Below are 21,710 nucleotides of genomic sequence, written 5' to 3'. Positions count from 1 at the left end.
CATATTTAGTGTTTTCTTACATCATTTCCTAATCAGTAAATTCTCAGTCTTCTCAATACTAATAAATATATTACAAAGAATTAACATGGGTTTTTCTGAAAACAACAGATAGCTGCTTCAGTTTCATCTAAGGAAGAGTTGTTGTGAACAAATATGGGTCTTTGTTCATTTCTTATACCTCACACAGTCTGGTTTAGTTCTTGCCTGAAAAAGAGCTAAAGGCAGAGCTTCATTAGAGTGTGCCCAAACGTGTCTAAGAGTAAAGTTCAGCTTTGGGGGCCAGCCTTCTGGGCTCCATATCAGAGGGCCTGGCATATATAACAGAGGTAGGATATGATCCGGTTATATTTGCAGTGTCGTCTGACCTCAGGCAAATAGATTCTATGTACATGTGTGCTCCAATCTTATTAATGTTGAAAAGCAAATCTGACAGATGGAGGCACTCCATTCAGTAGTTTCTAGTGTGTGGGCACAGCACGCAGGCATGTCCTCAATGGCTTCAGCTAGCACTTTTCTTCTGATGGAGAGATAGGGTGAAGCAAGTCCCATTGTTTGAGCCTATAGGATACCTATTGGCAGAATCTTCTCAGTTAGTGATAACTAGAGGAGAGCAACTGTATCAAAGAGCCTTTGATATTACCTCTGAGCAATAGGAGCCCCAAAGCTCAGCTTCTTTATTCTTTAACACATAATAGATTATACTTCTTCTTAGCAATGTAGCCAACTCAGGCTGATTTATATTTCACCTTACCTTTTATTTATCTATTTATTCATTTTAGTGGTGTGTGTGTGTGTGTGTGTGTGTGTGTGTGTGTGTGTGTGTGTATCCATGAATGCATATGCACTTACACATACACATGTCACAATGCAGGTTTGAAAGTCAGAGGACAACTCACAGAAGTCAATTATCTCCCAGCAGGTGAGTAAAAGGACTTGAACTCTGGTCATTGAGTTATTGATAAGTGATATTGTTGGCTGAATCATCTCACCAGTCCTAAATTCTGCATTCAAACATCTTAATACTGCATTGGTGAATTTGTAATGTATAATTTTTAAACTTTGCTCATTAATGTTATTCTTATCTATTAATATAATTAATTGGGCAACTAATTAGAAGCTCTGTTTTTTCTTTGAAATAAATTCATAATTAAAATCACAGAAAATAGTACCCAGCATGTTGTATAAATTTGTGTATTACACACACACACACATATGTATATATATGCACACACATATATTATGCATACATACATATATACATACACGTTTGTGCCCATACATATGGGTATATAGGTACATGTGTGTGTGTGTGTGTGTGTATATATATATATGTATATATATGTATATATATATATATATATATATATATTTCAATATTGTAACACCTTACAATATATATGAGAAAACTATTTCAAAATAAAGGATGATGTAAATGGCTAGGCTTAAAACCCAAGAGAAAGCAAAGGGTTTGTGCCAGTAAGATAGTCTAGAGACTTCAGGCCTATAGAAAAAAATGGGCTCTCATTGTATGATTGTCTTCTCAGGTTTCCCAACTTTTCCAAGCCCAGCCACTGTTGCTTGATTATCAAGGAGGGCTCATAGAAACTTTTCCCCTTTTTTGCCCTACAGACTTTCTTTAGTCAGTATGTCTATAAAATTGTAAATCTTACTGACTTGGTTGGATTGGGTCTTGCCCAGGAGATTAATAAAGCACGTGTCAGGTGGGTCTGTGAGGGCATTTCTAGAAAGGAATAATTAAAGAGGAAGGCTAATCCTAATTGTGGGAGTAGGGGAGAGCTGCATCTCATAGACTGGGACCCTGGTGCAATTAAAGGGGAAAAAGTAAGCCAGCCAGCCCTGAAATTCTCTACTTCTTGGCCAGAGTGATGTGAACAGCTTTGCTCCACCCTGCTCTCCCTGTTATGGTAGACTGGCACCTCTAATAACATGAGCTAAAGGAAATCTTTCCTCTTTCCACCTTTATCTATCCGAGGTTATACAGTGACAAAAAGGCTGACAAACTTGGTTCCTACATCTCTTTTTAAACTTAACACACTTTTCTGGTTTCAGTGTTTTGCTGAATCACAATAGTTTCAAGAAAATCCTCAAGAAATATTTACCACAGGTGTTGTAGGAGAAGATTCTTCTATCCCAGTGCGTTAGGGTCAATGAAGAACTGAGCAATAACATGGCCAGTAATTTTACACCACATCTCTGGGCTGCAAGCCTTGGCTTTTGCTGACCCATATTCCAGAAAAACCAAATTCCCTATCTTTTTTACAAATAAATTTTTATTTAAATGAAAAATAATTTTAATTTGCATATCAATCCCAGTTCCCTCTCCCTCCTGTCCTCCCTTTCCCCTCAACAATCTCTATCCCACCCCCAATTTCCTATCTTAAAACTAGATCTGCATTTTATAACATCCCTTCTGTGATCTCATCAAAAGCAATGAAATATATGCTCCTCTTCCAAGCAAAGTTACCTGGTTTCCCATTCATTCCTGGGTTTTTTTTTTTTTTTTTTTTTTTTTTTTTTTGGTTTTGTTTTCTCCTCACTGTGTTACCTTTGTACACTTGGAAAAGAACAAAATACTAGACGAAGAAGAAAAATGGAAAGCAACCAACTACATTTAAATCCCTGATTCCGTACTTCATATTCATATGACTCAGATGATCATTTTCTCATCTACAGAATGAAAATTAACTAAGATCTGAACCAGTAGAGAAGATGTGAGGTCACAAACAAGCATGCCTAGAACCAGAATGTGCACAGGTGATGTGCATTATGAAGCAACAAGGAACAAAGCCTTATGCATCATGATTCTGGTTGGACTCAAATCGAAGATCCTTCAGTTTATTTAGTGTGTGATCTAGGGTGTACCACCCAATTATTATTTGTCTTAACTTCCTTGTTGTAAAAGATAGATGATAAAAATAGCACCCAGTGTATAAGTTTATAATGACAGCTAATTCATGCAAATGTAAAAGTACATATTAAGCTTTAATAAATATTATGATTTATTATAAAGTCAAGGACAGTTTGAGGAAGCTTATGACAAGCACTTAAATAAATAACTTGATACATTCACAGTCATGAATACCTGCTCACTACTCTTTGAAGTTCTGCTTGGATAACTTAGAATTATAGGTTAGGTGAGAAAAGACATGGTACAACAAAAAATAAACAAACAAGAGATTTCCTATCCTTTCTTATTGCTAATTCAATCTTACTGGGAAGATAAGTATGTTCTTAACTGAGGAGCTGGATTTAATCCATCAGCTCAGCTCACTACTTGGGGCACAATGATAGGAACTCATAATATAGACACACCAAGCACAAATCATCATCAGCATTTAGAGTGAGAAAGCCCAAGATGGAAAAGTTACCTTGCTCAGTAAATCCTTTCCATGCCTTATTTCATCATATATTCATTATAACTCAATAAGAACTTCATAATCTGAAACTTAAACTCATCTCCCGTGTCCCGGATAAAGAGAGGGAAAATGTTACCTTCTACCTTCATTAGAAGGCCTGCAGTATTTGAAGACTGAAATGTATACATGGTTCTAATTCTGTCTTTGCTGAAGTGTGGAAGTAGCAACATATTTACAGAGTAAAACTTGGTGGCTTTGTTTCATGGAGTGGTTGATCATGACAGCTGTAGTCAACCTGTTCATAAGTGACTGAAGATTGCCTAAGGACTGTTAGGACACACAAATTGATTTGTTATGGTAACTGGCAGTGGCTGCTAGTGGTAAATGAGATTTCAAACGACTGCTAAAATTATGATCCAATTTGGAAGTCAGTCTGTTGTAGTGGCATCTTCCTGGATACTTATTCAGAAGAGCTAGAACATAGACAAATCCACTCATGAATTCTTTTCTGTGAATAGCAAGATATATGAATAACAAAACTTAAAAGAGAAAGTACCACTATATCTTGCCTTTAGCTGATTTTGGTAAGGTTGGAGAAAAAGGAGCCATTCAGACCAAGAGATAAGAGAACTTGGAAAAAAATAAAGTAAAAGTAGCCATTCCATTTCTATATACCTACAATCCTCTACCTGATCATACAGATGAAGTTATTGCCATATGTGGGTAAACTACAATGCTCAATGTGGAAAGCCAACTTCTCACATTGACCATGAGCCAATAGGGAAGACCAAGACAGATCTTACTAGGTGAATGATATTATCCAAACCACAATTTTCTCCATTGTTTTAACCTAATAATTAGCATTTTGGAACTCTAACCAATTGGTGAAAACATTGGCAGTGAGCAGAGGAAAATATGAACTCAAAGATCTTCCTAAAGATAGATGATCTAGTGGAATTTTGTGTATAAAATAAATGACAAGTATTTAAATAAATTCCAGAACAATCAATTAAAAATTACAACACAACATAATAATTAGAAACATGAAATCTTTAAAGATACGTGGATTTTTGTTTGTTGTTTTTATTGTTGTTTATTTTGTTACTGTTGTTGTTGTTTTATACTGGAAATTGAATCTAGGCCCTTTCATACTTAGAAGGTGATCCCAGTGAGGGATCCTAGTAATGGAGGATACAAAACTGACCATCTCTTGGAGCCAGAACAAGCTTCCAGTAGCAGGATTGTGTTGCATTTGGTTGAGATGTTGGCTGAGTGGATCCCAAGGAGATACCCAAGTAACCCAAGCAGATGATATAAAAGATGGTTGTCCACTACAAACTGACAATGGGCCCCCATTGCCAAGGATAACAATATAGCTCATTGAATGTAGAGAGGTCATGCTGGTGCCTGCATGGAGCATTCACACATACATACTAGTCTCTTTGGTACAAGAAGGTACCTGGACACCAACACAGCTACAAAAAGTTTGACCTACAATCTGTACTGCCTGAAAGATATGCTGGGGCAATGGTGTCAGAACTTGTAGGAGTGGTCAACTGATGTCTCAATTTGACTTGAGGCCCATGCCACAAGAGGGAGCCCATGCTCTACACTTTCTGGATAGACGGGGACAGAGATTGGATAGCCCAGAGATCTAGGGTCCAATCAAATACAACTAGCAAAAAAAAAATGATTCCTAAAGACATTCTGCTATATTCATAGATTGGTGTCTTGTCCAGTCATCATCAGAGAGACTTTCTCTGGCAGCAGATGAGAGTAGATGAAAATAGCCACAGCCAGACATTATACAGAGAGAGATTCTACATTGAAAAATCTCCATTGGGTCCCTCCCATCAGAGCTGGGGAAATCCCATGGAAGAGGGGGGTGGAACAATTGTAGGAGTCAGAAGAGATGGAAGACACCAGGAGAACATAGCACACTGACTTACCTCAGCAGAGCTCATATAGTCTCACAGAGACTGAAGTGGCAAGCACTTGGCCAGCATGGATCACCTCTGTGTTTGAGTTATGGTTGTTTGGTGTTTTTGTGAAACTCCTAACACTGGGAGCATGTGTGTCTCTGACTGTTCCTACTCCTAGAACTCTTTTCCTCCTGTGATGTTGCCTTGTCCAGCTCTGATGTAAGGGCTTTAGTCTTGTCTTACTGTATTTTGTTTTATCATGTATTGTTGTCTCTTGGAGGAAATGAAAGGGGAGTGAATAGTGGCGATAGGGAGGAGTGGAAGGAATGCAGAGAGAGGAAACTCTGATCTTGATGTATTTATTATATAAGATATTTTCAACTAAAAATTAATGATTCAAAAATATATGTGCACACTGACCACCTGTCTGCTAGAGATATGCATGCAAATCATGTATTTAAAGAAACATCAAAAAGACAAAACTAGCAGAAATACACATATTATATTTATGAACCACACTGCTGTCTTATATTTCCTTAATATTTCTATAATATACCTATATAAGATATATGTTTACATAGAAATCCACATACAATTAGGTATGACCTACAATCTATTTCCTTAGTCAAAATAATAACAGAGTTATAGATTTACATTCATAGGAAGCTAGTGGTAACAAGAAAATATATAAGAATTTTGAATTGCATAGAAAAAAAGCATTTTAGGTTTTAATTAGGTTGAAACAACTTTTAATTCAGTTGATTCAAAACAGTAATGAGTGTATGTTAGAAAGCTCCTCTACATTAAGTAAGCAGTTTTCTGGTCTTTTCCATTAATGTCTTGATGGATGGCAGACTCCAGAATATCATAGAACAATGTGTCTATAAGTTTATAAGCCAAATTTTTGTTCTTTAGTTTCTTTCTAGACATAACAGATGATAGGTTCCCCACCAACACTTCACTTCATGATGCTTGTGATTGTACACACACACACACACACACACACACACACACACACACACACACACACATGTGCCTAAAGTGTGCCTTTTCAGATTTACAATATTCAATCTAGGCTAAGAATGTGAAAGCCATTGCAGAATTTCCATGAGATCATCCCTCACCACGTGAACATCTTGTGTTCATGTCTTATCAACCTTACCTCCTGACTATCTCTTTGCTGTGTGTCTAATATTATCTACCCTTTGACAAAACTGGGCAGTTGTGATCATTTTCTGGCAGGACTCATATCCTTCACTCATGATCCCATTATCCATCTCCTTAAATCATACAGACAATCTCATATTATCTTAGAATTAAACTCCACCCCTTTAAGATAACTTATAAAGTTCTTTCCCTGTCAGCACTGCTTACTTCTCCTACAAATCTTCCACATGTGTCTAAAACCTGAGTTATATTATTAAATGAAACACAGTCTTTTCAGTGCAATTAGGTAGGATTGTGGGAAAAAAAGGAGAAATACAATGCTTCTCAATTTAGGTATTATGATCATTTTAATGTAACCTAGTATCACATACTAGGTTATCAGTTATAGCTCACATTTAATTCATATTACACTGAAAATAAGAAGAAAACCCTTAAATGTGTTTATAAATTTTCTTTCACCAGAGTGATTTCTTTTTGTTTTAACCAAATACAAAGTTATTTATACATATTAAATTCCTCTTTTAAAATCCTGCCCAGTACTCTATTTCACTGCAATTTTCAAGATACAATCATGCCATGAGACAGAACTGCCTATGCTAGCTTCATAATATCTAAAAATGTCACCAGCCCAAGCTGAAGTGGAGGACCACAGGCCAGTTGTCAAGAGATTGACAGACCACTGAGATTTTCTTGGCCATCACTCAGTAAGTTGGATGTAAGGAGATGTAGGTGAGATGACAGACAGCATGTGATGAAGACACGTGGAGATGCTGATTAGCTATATTTCATATCAGACATAAACTGAGTGCTTCTAGTACATTTACACAGATGGGGATATAAAAATTAGCACTTTCTTCTGGTGACTGAAGATGAGAGAAGAAGAATAACCCATCTCACATACAGTCAACAAATAGTGGACCTAATGCACACAAGTACAAAAAGCCTAGTGAATATTAACTATTTTCTTCCTTCTTTTCTGTGTGCCACCTATTATTCAAACTGATACCTATTTATCTCATTGGTCTTCTACTAATGGGAACTAAGTTTACATTCAAGTTTCTGCCATTAATAAGCAGTGGCTAGGTACACACATACCTTTTTTTTTCTTTTATTCATTTATTTTTCTTATTTTACATATCAATCCCAGTACCCTCTCCATCCCCCCTTCCCTCTCTTCCACCCTCCCATGCCCCCCTACCACCACCCTCCCATCCCACCCCACCCCGACTCCACATGTAGAGTGATGCCTTCCTGGAGGGGTCATCTAAATCTATCAAGTATTTGGAGTAAGGGACTAGGCCCTCCCTCCTGCCTCTAGGTTAAGGAAGTATCCCTCCATGGGGAACATGCTCCCAAAATCCTTTTGTGCACCAGGGATACATCCTGGTTCCACTGTCAGAGGTCCCTTAGGCTTCCCAGGCCTTCTAACTGAGACCCATGTTCAGGGGGTCTGAGTCAGTCCCATGCTGGATTCCCAGCTATCAGTCTGGGGGCCTACTAGCTCCTCCTTGTTCAGGTCAGTTGCCTCTATGTGTTTCTGTAGCCTGGTCATGTCCTTCTGGATTCTAGTTCAGCTCAGTGTTTAGCTGTGGGTGTCTGCTTCTGTTTCCGTGTTTCCATTAGCTACTAGAAGAGGGCTCTATGAAGGTAGATAAGTTAGTCATCAATCTCATTATCAGGGAAGGGCATTTATGGTAGCCTTTCCACTGTTGCTCAAATTGTTAGTTGGGGTCAGTCTTGTAGGTCTCTTCAGTCAGTTTTCTCTTCAAACCTATAATGGCTCCCTCTTTTAAGGTCTCTCTCTCTCTCTCTCTCTCTCTCTCTCTCTCTCTCTCTCTCTCTCTCTTCTATTCCTTGCCTGATTTAATCTTCCTAGTCCCACCTGCTTTCCTCTCTTCCCCTTCTTAGTGCACTGCTAGAATTAACTTTTGGCAAGTGTAAGCACAGGGTCAAAAATCATGCATATGTTTTTCTGGGTCTTGCAAGTGTGTGCTATCATTAATTTATGAAATATCCATATTTTCTTGGGAACTGAAAAGAGAATATTTTAGAGACTTCTTCAGATTCTCTCAAGGTCATCCATCCATGAGTTCTTGGTGGTGAATTTTGCCTCCAGTGTCACCAGCTGTGGTTGGGAATTGGCAGTTCCTCACCTGGGCCTCCAGTTACATGCCTGGGAAATTCTTCATGTTTGCTGTCATGATTGAGCCAGGCCAACCAGCCTCATATCCTGATATTCTGGCCAGTCAAAGCATTCTGGCTTTGGATTTGGTCAAAGAGTCATAGGAGAAGCCAGATTCAGATACAACTGAAAATGCCATTTTAATTCTCTGGGGACTCCCTTGAACTAATGAGAAGGTAGATGGTAAGGGCAGGTAGGACTTACAAGAAAGAGCTCTGTTCTTCATACCCTGCAGTACACTTGTCATCCAGGAACATCCATGTAGATGAGCAAGGCCCCTTGGTGGCTTTAATGGGTACAACAATGCTTGTTTTGCATCACTTTTTGTCTCCCTGCCCTGACTCACCCCTGATCTCCCATTGTCACATCCCCTGTTTGGTCTCCAGTGCATTTCTGACTCACTGGAAACATTTACAAAAGTGTTTGTAAGTTAGAGCTATTAGAAAAGGGAAGGTAATTCCAGGAAAATAAAAATTGATGGTGCAGCCAAGATTTCCTTTGGAACAAAATAATTATGCAGGCTCTTGCTTAAATTATGACTTCCTCCTTATCAGTCTAAGTAAGACTCTCTAATCTTTTTTTATCTTTCTGAATTTCTTTGCCTCCAGGGAGGCAGAGTTAACAATGGACTACATAGCAATGCCCTGGAGGATTTGTGGAATGCTCCTCAGAAGAGTCCCCTGGTACCAGCCACAGGATGAAGACCCCAAGGACTCCAGTGTGCAGGATGCAAAGGCCCAGTACAGAATCCCATGGTGAGATTCAGACATGGGAAATGAGACAGAAGGATGAAAGGAAGTGAGGATGAAAGAGAAATCAAGAACTTCCTCACTCTGTCCTACTTGCAAATGATCATCTTCTGTTTTCCCAGATGTTGCCTTTTTCAGTTTTACACCTACCCCCAAACAAAACCTTGTGCATAATTCACATTCAATAAAACCAACATTTACCGAGGACCTAAATCATCATCTCCTTCTGCTCTCTCACAGCACCCAGATCCTTCCTACTACTCTCTGATGCTAGTGCTTATTTAATTATCTGATGCTCTGTCTGGTAGAAAAGCTCTCAGGGAGCAAGGAGCTGTCAGTTCTACTCTCAGTCATTTTCTTGGCTATTAATGTATTGTGGGTTAAAAAAAATGTCCCTGAATGATGCACGAAAGAACAGATGAAGAATAAAGATGCAATGACCACACACCTGACCTTGGTGAAGTGTTCTAAGTGTTCTATATATTTCTACAGCCATCATCCAGCTTAAAATAAAGTAGATAATAAGTGTATGTTGATTGATGAGACAATTATGAGTTTATATAAAAATATCTAATGCATGCCTTCTAGTATCAGAGCTCAAAGTATTCTAAAATATTCTCTAGTTGTTAGCAATCTTAGGATGATTATTATAAAGGGAATTACTGCTTACCTGAAAAACAAAACTCCTCTAAGTCACTTTTCTGGAATGAAGACACAGATGGAAAAAAGAAAAAAAAAAAAAAGAGAAAAAAAAAGACAACAAATTGGCTGGATATCTCGAAGCTTCCCCTTCTTCACATAGTAAAGTAGTTGCTGTGGGCAGGGTCTTCTCCTTGCTTTCTTTTAGTCTCTGGGCAGCACTGCCTAACCTGAACTGTGCCTTTCTAGACACAATAGTATGTATATGCTACTCCAAGGACTCAGTAATGCACCAGAGACCAAAGTCAATCATCCCAAGTGGGACAAATCCTGTGTCCCATTGCTACAATTGGACTAAAACCCTGGCTTAAGTTTGCTTTCTTTGGTTTTAGATGTCTGCTCTTTAAGGGGAGCTGACTTATGCATTTACATTGATCACATGGGGAGAATAAGATTTACAGAGATAAACCACCTTTTCTTCTTCTTACTTGTTTGAAGCCAAATTATTTTTAAAGAACCAGAGGTCATTTAAGGCTTATTGGATTATTTCAAGTGTCAGATTCCCTCCTTATTTTTGATACAAGGAATCATTTTCTACAATAGGCATTTAAAATTCAAGGCTGCCAGGGTGTGAATAATCCCAGGAAAGGCCCCTGCTGGCAACCTTATTAGCATCGCTGCCTCTTGATTTTTATTTAATTCCTTTTAATATTCTATCTCAGTGCTGACAGACATTATGAAACTGAGGGCTCCAGGAGGAGGGCAGTATTTCATTGTATCATCAAGCCTGCAGTGAGCTAATAAACTGCTCTCAAAGTGCTTTGAGATCATATACCAAGAGGTCAAAGGAGCTGGGGCTGTAGCTCAGTGGTACAGCATGTGCAAGGCCCTGGGTTAGATCACCAGGCCTATAAATAAACAATAAAATGATGTGCTAAACAAGGGAGCCACACACATGGAATCAGAGTTAATAGGAAAAGAAGGAGTACTGACATAAATGGTCCAAATACTCTTTTCTTAAAATGATGGATTAGCATCTGGACTTCATCATTGTATCTGCAAAGGACTAAAGTGACATGCCAATGGCAAAAACAAGCACTTGGAAAATTGTACTCTTTTCTAAGCTCCAGGGAGGGGAAGGCTGTTCAGAATATGGGTGAAAAAAAAAAAGAAAAGCTCATATAACATTAAAATGTTAGCTTAGGGCAACCAAATGTTTCATACTAGGGATTACATTCAGCTTGTAAATCATATTCATACATGACACTGCATGCTAGCTCAAAAAATAAATATAACAATGGCCTTGCCCTAACAAAAAGGATAGAGCTCCCAGCTCCTGTGAATTACTCCTGACCCTTGCCATCCCACTTTGTGTACCTCAAATGGAAAGAATCACCCAGAGGGCTCCTTCAAACAGAGCCTGTTTGAGGAGGTGGAACCTAGAGGCTTGCTTTTCTAACAAATGCCAGGGACTGCTGATGTCCCATGAGATAAAGTACTACCTGTGAATAAAAGTTCTGGGAGATTAGCATCTTGTATAATCATGGAAGATTTAGACTGAAGTTAATCCAAAACACACTTAATGAGATGCATCATTATTACTCTGCTAATGGGTACAGAGGCACAAATACCCAGTGATTTACAGACTGTGGTGGAATATTTCTGTTTTTTTTTTTAGAAAGTCAAGCAAAACATGTAGAGAGCTATCCGGAGTACAGAAGACCTAGAGGTCCCTCTAGAGACCTTGTATTCTTACAAACTATTGCAGATGATCACATGCCCTCTCAAGAATAACTTAAAACTGTTAAGTCTTCTCCCAGGAAATGCACATATAGTTCCTAGTCCCTTCCCTCACATAACTGCAGTTTTTTGTTTGTTTGTTTGTTTGTTTTTTTCTAGGCTCTTGTAAGCTCATATAGGAAAATGGTTTAAAGTCTCCTACTCTGAGCTTGGCCCAGAAGCTAGGAGAAGCAAATAAAATAATGTGAGCCCCAGAATGTTGAGGACTGTAACAGCAGTCTTTTTCTAAGCCAACAAAACAAAAGTTAAGCAAAGATAGCAAGAAGAAGGAGGAGGAAGAAGAGGAGAAGGAGAAGGAGGAGAGGAAGAGAGGAGAGAGAGAGAAAGCAAATTCTTGAGCCACATTCATTCAAAAAATTTCTGGACTCATACTCCCACAGTTCAGAAGTTTCATTGTTTAAACCTCCAGGTGTTTTTTGTTTTTAACATGATAAAGTTTTGAGGGGTCTTTAACTTTCTCCTGTTTACTATAGTGGAAGTATAATCCACTTCTACTGCCAATTAAAAGCCTAAAAGCTATATACTCCTGGTATAAAAACAGATATAGGAGAAGTGACTTGAGGAAGGAAACCTAACTGTATTTCCCAGTTATGGTTATGGCTAGAATAGGCTTGTTTGTTTGCTTGTTGTCTGTTTGTTTTAATTTAGCCATCTTTGTAGACATTTTAAGTTGTCCTCTACACTGCCATTTATTCCTCCCTAGATAAAGGTTCACAGATTCTCCACTTCCTCATCCTTGCCCAGAACTACTTTACTTATGCAATGTCTGAAACATGCATAGATTATGCTAAGTAGCAAGCTTGATAGTCTAAATATCAGATGATAAATATCTAAAGGTTTTAATATTTTTTTCTATAGATAAATCTATGAACATGTGAATGAATATATATACATATATATATGCATATATGTATATGCATATATATATGGAGAGAGAGAGAGAGATGGATAGTAGTCTACCCATAACACAAAAATCATTTTTTAACCAATAGTTACATATCAGAGATTTTAAAATTCAGAGTCATTATCTCTAACCAATTTTAAAGGTTTAATTAAGAAGGTCTAAATGTAATATTACGATTAGAAATTGCCACCATTGCCAAGATAAAAATGCAAATTAATAACATTTTTAATCAATGCAAACCAAGATCTTGCTTGGAGTTTAAACATGGAGTGAGCTCCTATTGTGAATGAAAGTGAGGTAAGTGTTCTCTAAGCAGTGGTGTCCTCAGTCTTGTCAGTGTTTAGACATTTCTGAGATAGGTTGGCCTTGAACTCAACAATCTCCTGCTTTAGTTTCTGCATTCTTGAATTACAGGCAGAGCTGTTCTTTGTATGTACTTGGTGGCTCATTCAATGTATACAGAGTACATCTCGCTATAGTCAGAACTCTGAGGAGCATACTATTTACCACTAAGATCCTATAGCTCAGAAGTGTGTCAAGGTCTTCATTGTAAGATCCATTGACTTCTCTGGAACTCAGACAAGGAACCCACAGAGAAAAACTAGGTAAGATTACTTTGTAAAGTTATAATTGGAATCCATTGGCATGCACAAATGGTTTCAGTCTCTTTCTGGGCTTGTATGCATGCCCTGCTAAAAGCCTCTCCTACAGCTTCAGATCTGAAAAGTATTCCTTCAAGCAGGTTGGCACAAACCCAAAGAGGTATCTGAGTGCAACAGGTCTCTGGTGAGACCGTAGAAAAGTGATTAAGAAGTGAAATGAACATAGAAAATCATTTAACAGGCCACATCACATGAAGTTAGACTGACTGCTTTATTTAAGACATTCCTCACTCATTTTGATATGGGTAGAAAGCTGCTATTTCATTTGTTGTCCATTCTTCTTTCCCAGACAGAAAAGATTAACGTGGGAGAGAAGGGGGTTGGAGGAGCTGCCTCAATAGGGTAAAAGAAGGAGAGGGAGAATAGTCCATAAAAAAAGTAATGTGATCACTATGAAATTCCTGATAAAAGAAGAAAACTTTCTGGAAAAAAATAAATGGCCAGACACAGAACAAGTCAGATTTTGGGGAGGTTTACTTCTATACCAGTACAGGGATTCTTTGGATCCTCAACAGAAGTTGCTTTTCCAAAACATGATTTATTAGAAATCCATCTCTCTCTCTCTCTCTCTCTCTCTCTCTCTCTCTCTCTCTCTCTCTCTCTCAGTGTTAATTATGATCCTCATATAAGTAAGAACTAGGTTGTATATGAATGGACTTTGGGAGCCCATTCCACATAGAGGGCTATTCCTTCAGTCTAGACACCTGGGAAATGGCCTAGGCCCTACTCCAAATGATATGACAGATTTTGAAGACTCCCCATGGAGTCTACTCCCTAGGGAGCAGAGAGGGGATAGGATGGGGAGATGAGGGAACAGAGGAGAACTGGAGGGTGTGGGAACTAAGACTGACATTAAAACAAGCTTGTTTTAAATTTAAATTTAAAAATTATCATAATTTTTAAAAAAATGACTTGTTACTGTAAATCTACTTAATGGCAGGCAAAGCCAAGGATCCCTTTAAGTCACTGCAATGCATCATTGGAGTATGACCTTTGGAGTATGAGCTTTGAATCATTCTCATTACTAAATCTCTCTTGTGTACTCATTTACAAAACATGGGTATTGAGTACAATAACAATGACTGAGATGCTTTCTTCTGCTGTGGTACCCATGGAGTGGTTCAGTACATGCTAAGGGTCTTGTATCCTCTCAACACTATAGGAAGTATGCTAATGTTACTACTGCTCAAATGTTATATACTGTAATATCCAAGGGGTATTAGTCAGCACTTATTTCAGGGTGAGACTCAAGATGATCATCCATGAAGCTCTAAGAAACTCTAAATTTCATTTCCCTAATCATAGAGTAGAGAGACCTATTGTGACATGTGCATGGTTTCACAACATTGCAATAAAAGACAGGAATAAAAGCATTTTCTTAGGATCAAGAGTTAAAGGCATTTCCATATACCCATCATCATATGAATTCAATTTCAGGAACCCACTTATAAAAGAGCAAGTAGAGAACAGACTCACACAGTTGTCCTATGACATCTACATGTGCATTATGCTGTGCATTAGATACCATATAAAAGTACACAACAATAATAAATCACATGAATACCAACTTCTTCATCTTGGGTATGCACCCAAGATGGGTATGTTGCACAAACCAGAGAATGAAGCTGAATAGCATCCTTCCATAATGTATTCTTTCCTAGAACTTCATAATTCCATCCTGTTTGGAAACAGGGTAGCTGCAGATGGGGTTAGCTAGGAAGAACTAATATTCTGTAGAGTAAGGAAGAACCTCAATTGTGTACTCTTGGAGTCTATATTAGACAAGAAGAGATAGAGAGAGAGGGGCATAAATGGAGACGGTCATGTGGTAAGAAAGCAATAGGCTAAAGTTATGGGTCTAGAAGCCAAAGAACATAACAGAGAAACATTTCTGACAACACCAGAAAGAAAGGCATGGGTTAGCATCTCCAATTGAGCTCCCAGAGAAAAAATAGTCTTGTTGAGACCTTGACTTCAAACTTCTGGCCTCCAAAACCATACAAGAGCATTATTCACTATCTATAGTTATTGGCTACAACAATCACACACAACTGCAGTAATATGCCCAAACTTCATTTCTTTTCAAGTGCTTGGAGATTGAGCACAAGGCCTTGAAGAAGTACTCTTCCACTTTTGGTTTGTTTGTTTGTTTTTTGATAAGACCTCTCTATGTAACCCACACAGGCTGTGTACTCACCATGTAGTCCAGAATGGCCACTGAACTGTCATCTTCCTTCTTCCATATCCCTGATACCAGGAAGATAAACATCATAGTGCCTGATTGCCTAGCCTTCTTACACATCAATGTAAAAATGCACTACTGGGTGTAGTGTGATAGTCCTTCTGTGACACTGACCATGCCCATTGGGGGGTGGAGCCATGGGTGGAAGTGACCTGTGGAAGGAGGTCAGAGGAAGAGCCGGGAAAAGCTCTCTTGCTGGTGGAACTCGGACAGGAGAGCATCAGGTGGAATTTCCTGGTGTTCATCTGTCTAGGTTGTAAGTTATTTCTCCCTGAATAAACATCTATTCAGCCTATTTGTTTATCCTGATCCTTATTTAACCGCGATAACTGGGTGGATGGAGTCTCTGGCCAAATAGAGGGTTTCATGTCCTAAACAACTAAAGCCAGTGGAGTATGAATGAGGGATCCTGGCAGCCTTGGATAGTATTTGTAGATAATCTAATTTCCTTCTGAAATTCAGCCCTGTCAAAACATCTTCAATATTTAAATGTTTAGTTCTATCATTTATGTTTCCTAATCTATGTCTTCTTAAAACACTGTCACAAGTTGTTTGCCCCAGAAAAGATCTTCTGAGACTCAGAGCCTCCCATAGAAGTATTTAAGGAGTGCACTCTTCAAACTTGGTGAACAACAAAAACACAGAGTTAGTCAGGAGAGGAGTCAGCTCGCAATGAAAATGCAACAGAGGCCCCAGATGATCCAATAGAGAACTAAATAGGTCTTTTATAGTTGTTCTAACAGAGGCAAGGAAACTAGGCCCTTGTTCCCAACCTATACTTGCCACTGAATATACCTACTATAGAAGAGCCAGGGTTTGGAGGAAAGCAGCTGGCAGCTTCCTTCAGACCCAAGTAATGCATAATGATAGACACAGCTATAAGGGAAAATGAGTGACTGAGACTAAAATGGGAGTCCTAGAGTATGGACTGTGGCATTTACCTTATACACAGAATAGTCCATCTGTCTAATCACCATCTGTTATGGGAATGTGGCCATGAGAGATTCCACACATGGACCAGATTGCCTTATTCTGGGAAAGAATCCATTAGGTGCTCTCAAATCATATACAACATGACAGATCCGAGAGATCTCAGCTCTGGTTTCTTGGCCTGTCCCTCTCCCACCCACACAATTTCCATTTGCAAATCAGGCAACAGTTCTCAAAATCTCCATTTATGGCTACGATCAAATTTGGACCACAGTGAATTCAGTTTTATTTGTTACTTGAACATACAAGATAATCATTTTACCACCATTTAGAAATTTTGACCCATTTTCTTCATTTATTTATTCATCCATCATATATTTTAATAGTGATTCAATACTAGAATACTAGAATAAGAATTGAGTATTTAAAAAGAAATCAAGAGATTGTAGAAGTTTACTTAGGACAAAAAAGGACACTTGAATAGTGTTGTGGATTGCTGTCCTCTGCCCTATGACCATCTTAGTTAGTCAGCTGTGATGGACCACACAAGACCCTTCCAAGATCTGGCCAATTGGCAGCCTCTGTAAAAGTAGAAGGAAGGTCTTCAGCCCCTTCCCTGTGATTATAGCCTACTATTTCCTTTTGGATATTTCTGCCTCAGTTGACTGTAGTCTTGGCAGGTGGTTGAGTGCATGATGGGTGAAAGGTCTACTAATAGGGGACTCCATCTGTGCAGGTGTTGTGAGGGTGTTAGCCATGCTAGGGTAGGACTTTTCAGTGGCACAAGTGTTTGGGACTACACAAGTTCCTTTAAGTAGTACCTCATGCATGCTACTGCAAATAAGCAATTAACACACTCTTGGTTTCACCACCATAAACAAGTGAAATTTTTTCCCCGGGTTTGTTGGGCTTTGTTCATACTCCACAAGCAAAGGACATCCAATACATAGATGAAGGGCCATTACTATGATTTGAACAATTCAGGATTGTAAGAGGTACCTCAGTGGATGCTAGAATGGATGAAACACACACATAGAGGATCCATAACATAAAGCAGCTATTTTGCAGGAAGGAGATTAAACACCAGTTACTCACTCTTTTACCTCAGTTGATTCTCCCATCTTCTATTCTTGCTCTAAGCCTACAATGTTGCCAAGAAGCAAGTTCACAGTTTGCTTGAGTGGGAGTACTCAAGACAACCTCCGTAGCCTTTAGTAACCCATGAAATCCAGATACATGACTTTGTATGTACAAACACATGATGTATAATCATCATGTGCTTGGGACCCCCAGTTCACAGACATTCAATAAAAAGCACACAGATGCCCATATCAACTAGAAACCTATAAAAACACGAGCTCCCCATGGTTGTAACATTACATTTTGCCTTTCTCCCCCAGAAGACTTGAAAGCTTTAGGTGAGTACCCAATTGGTAAAGTAATTCTTTCAGTGGGTGGAACTTCCAGGTTAAACACAAATTAATGATCTAATTATATAACTAAAGCAGAAGTTGTGTCTCAAAGAGATATAAGCAGGAGATTTCTTTAAAACTATCCAACTATGGACTGGAAAATGGAAGAGAAAAATATCATATTAATAATAATTATCTGAATGTAGTGGCTAATGTTCTTTAATGTAGCTCCAGCATAAATGTCACTGTAAGAAATGCTATTTCATTTCACTACTAACAAATCAGGTACTTTGTGCTGTGGAAGAAATGATTAGAACTGCTTTAAAGCCACGTTAACCAGAGAAACTGCAAAAATATTTATATTCTTATGAAGGAAGGAAGGAATGCCTCTCATGGGTGTATTTAAGTATCTTCAATCTTTTGAATAAATGGTAATGCTAAACAAAAAAAAAATGGAAAGATGACCTTACAATAATAACCTCAAGACCCAACTGGGACTCAGCTTCCCAATGTAAAAAACAAATCATTTGCAATATATTCTGCATAGAAATTTCTATACTGTTTTATAGCTCATAGACTACATGATATTTCTCAAACAAAAATCACTGAAACACCCAACTCTGGGCTGGCTTTCTTCCCATGATGTAGGCCCTCCAATATGTAAAATTACTCACCAATACCTGCTCACTGGCTGTAATTGTGCTCAGTGACTCCACGGTGTGTTTGTAAGGACAGGAAAGCAATGGGAAGGAGAAAACCAATCCATTCATAGAGGTGTTTCATATAGTGCATGAGACTGTGAAAGCAAAACCAGGTCTGGCCCAGTTAGGGCTTTCTGTAGCCAGTTCTCACTCCATTCTTCCTTTAAGAGACCTCGTACAAAGGCGATGTGGGAAATTTCACAGGATAGATGTTGGGTCAGGGCCTGGAAGCTATCCCATTGGCTGAGTATCTTTCATCCATTGTCATTTCTAACAGCCATTATATATGTTACATTGAAAACAGAGATCTAGAAAGGACCTGACCTGTGAGCCATTCTCTTTTCAAAATGCCAGAAACGTCTTTGAGTGTCCAGTTAATTCATTGTGAATGACATTGTTATCTATGTGACTCAATGACATTAGGCTGAATTAATTCTTGGAGAAACTAAGTCAATGAAAATCAACAATCAAATAAATCTGCAAAAGGTTGCATGGGATGTCTTTGAATGACTGCCCCTTTCAATAAAAAAAGCATACAGCACAAAGATAACTCCTGTATTCCAAAAGTCACAGAATCACAGGCTTATTTTTTTTCTGATACCATAGGTTTTTTTTAATACCAGCAGAGTGAAAACATTCCTGACAAAATCGTCTCCAAGCATCCATGCATGTGTAGAATTTGTATGTTGTAGGCGAAGAATCCTCATGAATATCTTCATGTGACTGAGCAAGTATGCATCTGAGGTAATGAGCCTCCAGCCCTTTTGACAAATGGAAGAGTGAGGTATATCCTGCCTATGCATGCAATGATCCAAAATCTTTCTATTTTGCATATATATTAACATGAGTAAATTGAATTAATTTAGTCTAATAACATTAATCCAGTAACAAAGTAATTCTTTGAAGTAACTGTTTAGGATAATTAACAGACATAATTAGTGAGACAAAATGAATGGTTCAATAGTCCTATGTCAAAAATCTCTTTGTCCAGGTAGGGAGACAGGCAGATCTCATAATCTGCCAGTCCCTAAACTCCCTGTGATAGCTAACAGATTTCTACAAACTCATGATAGATGCCAAGTATTTCCTGGCTGTTCTAAGAGTATTTTAAAGCCAACGCCCAAAGAGCTTTAGTGCTCCTGAGGTCCCGGCAGTCTTGGGGTTGAACAGAAGTCACCAAGGAGTAGTCTGTCAACTTGCCTAAGAAATTTAAAAGAGTCTATTACCCTGGCATTGTCACTGTGTCTCTTATTTATGTTTCTCTATGGGAGAGTGGGAAGAGCAGCCAGAGCAGTGTGCTGTAGCAGCTATCCAGCTGCTCATGCAGTTAATATAGCTGTAGAAAGGACATGATTTATACAGGAGTGCTTTCCCTCCACACTAGCACATGTGTCAAAAAAAATGCCACTCATGCCAGTGGACTCATAGTGTACACACACTTTGCTGTTCTCTGGTGACAGCAGGTAGCTGCTGGTTTATACTGGCACATAAACTGCACAGCACAGAAATGTTTTGGTCATACCTATAGACCTATACCCTCTATGATGTGCTGTTTGGTTATTGAAAAAGATAACAAATTTCCATGCATATAACAACCATGACTGGTTGTTCAGTTCAGAGAGAGGTTCCCTGCCGCTTCCTAGCAAAGATGGCTTATGGAAGCACTGCATTGGAAGGCATGCACAGATTATTTCCAGGATCAACAAAGATGCTGCTGCAGGTGAAGATAATCACTGAAACATTTCTTCCAGCAAAGGATGGAGGCCGGACACAGCTGGGAGCCACCTACCCCTTGCAAGAGAGAAAGACAGGTCTGCTATTGCTTCCCGTTTCTGTGTTCTTCTGCTGAGCAGATAGCAGGGTCTCTATAGCTTCACATACCTGATAGGGGCCCTGATTGCAGCCACAATAGCTGCTCTCCATGGTGTAGCTTCTGGAAATCCCCATCTCTCTCCACACCACTACCCGGGCCGTAGAGGCTCGCGATTTTTCCACTAGAAAGCTGCAGCTGTTCATGGTGAATGCTGGTGCTAGCTTGTCCAGGATTTTAGGAAGCATCTATAATTTAAAAAATAAATAAAAAAAGAAATCATAATAAAATATGGGTGATTAGGAATATTCATTATTTAAAATGGATTCTCAACATTTATTATTATTAACCATCACTATACATCAAACACATGGTTATGTTGCTCTGAATCAATAATCTTAATAAATGGATCTAAATATATTTTTACCATTTTGCCCATGCAAACTGTGAGGCTTAGAGAATAAAGAAATAAATAACTGTGAGATGATCAGAATGGAATCTGAAGGCCAACCTGGTCTACTGCAGCACCACAAATTTGGGCTCCCATTTTGTGTGTCACCGTGAGCCCAGTTTCATACATTGCTAAGTTGTGCCAGTTGAGAACTACACATGTCACCGAGACTTGCAAATTCTAGTGACTCCATCCAGTTCCACAGAGGACTGCGGCTTTAATCTCTGAGAGCCACTGATGGTCCTCACCCAAAGCACATCTGCAGTTCACTCATTTCCTGTCAGTGTGTAATTGCCCAGATGAACTCTGTCATCGTATCCTCTGTGCCATAAATCTGAAGCTGAAACTCCTAAAACTTCAACCTCACAGAGTTGACATATCCCACATTTTCTAGGACTAAAACTCTTATTCATGACCTTTTAATCTCCACTTAGAAGATATGTGTATTCTCTTTCCACTCCAATTGACCAATGGGGACTCATAGCCATCAGGTCTATCCCCAAGGACATGATGGCTCAGAGTTGATAGTACACACAGTCCTTGGGTCAGCAGAAATACTAAACATAAGCAGCCCCAAACTTGAGCAGCATTAAAGGTACCTTTCACTTCAGTATTGACAGACTGTGCACAGTTAATATATGATATAAAACATACAATATATAACAAATAGTGACAGTTCAGGCCTTTTGTCAAATTGTAAGGGAGAAAATACAAATTGTTCTAATAGAAATATAGTTTTGGTCATTTCTCGAACATTTAGCA

The 21,710-nt window shown here is 38.7% G+C and overlaps 1 protein-coding gene across 1 annotated transcript in view; it reads right to left on the bottom strand.

Annotated features, from left to right (window-relative positions):
• LOC127238116 (cytosolic carboxypeptidase 4-like) overlaps positions 1-20,740 on the bottom strand; it is a 109,476-nt gene extending 88,736 nt beyond the window's left edge. Inside the window, exon 1 of the mRNA XM_051206581.1 lies at positions 20,569-20,740. Within this exon, the coding sequence (XP_051062538.1) occupies positions 20,569-20,703 (135 nt within the window). The 5' untranslated portion in view covers positions 20,704-20,740. The remainder of the gene's footprint in view (positions 1-20,568) is intronic.
• Positions 20,741-21,710: the final 970 nt, after the last annotated feature.

Source organism: Phodopus roborovskii, unplaced genomic scaffold, assembly GCF_943737965.1.
Source record: "Phodopus roborovskii unplaced genomic scaffold, PHOROB, whole genome shotgun sequence".
Lineage (NCBI taxonomy): Eukaryota > Metazoa > Chordata > Mammalia > Rodentia > Cricetidae > Phodopus > Phodopus roborovskii.
This window is presented reverse-complemented; position numbering and strand designations above follow the sequence as displayed.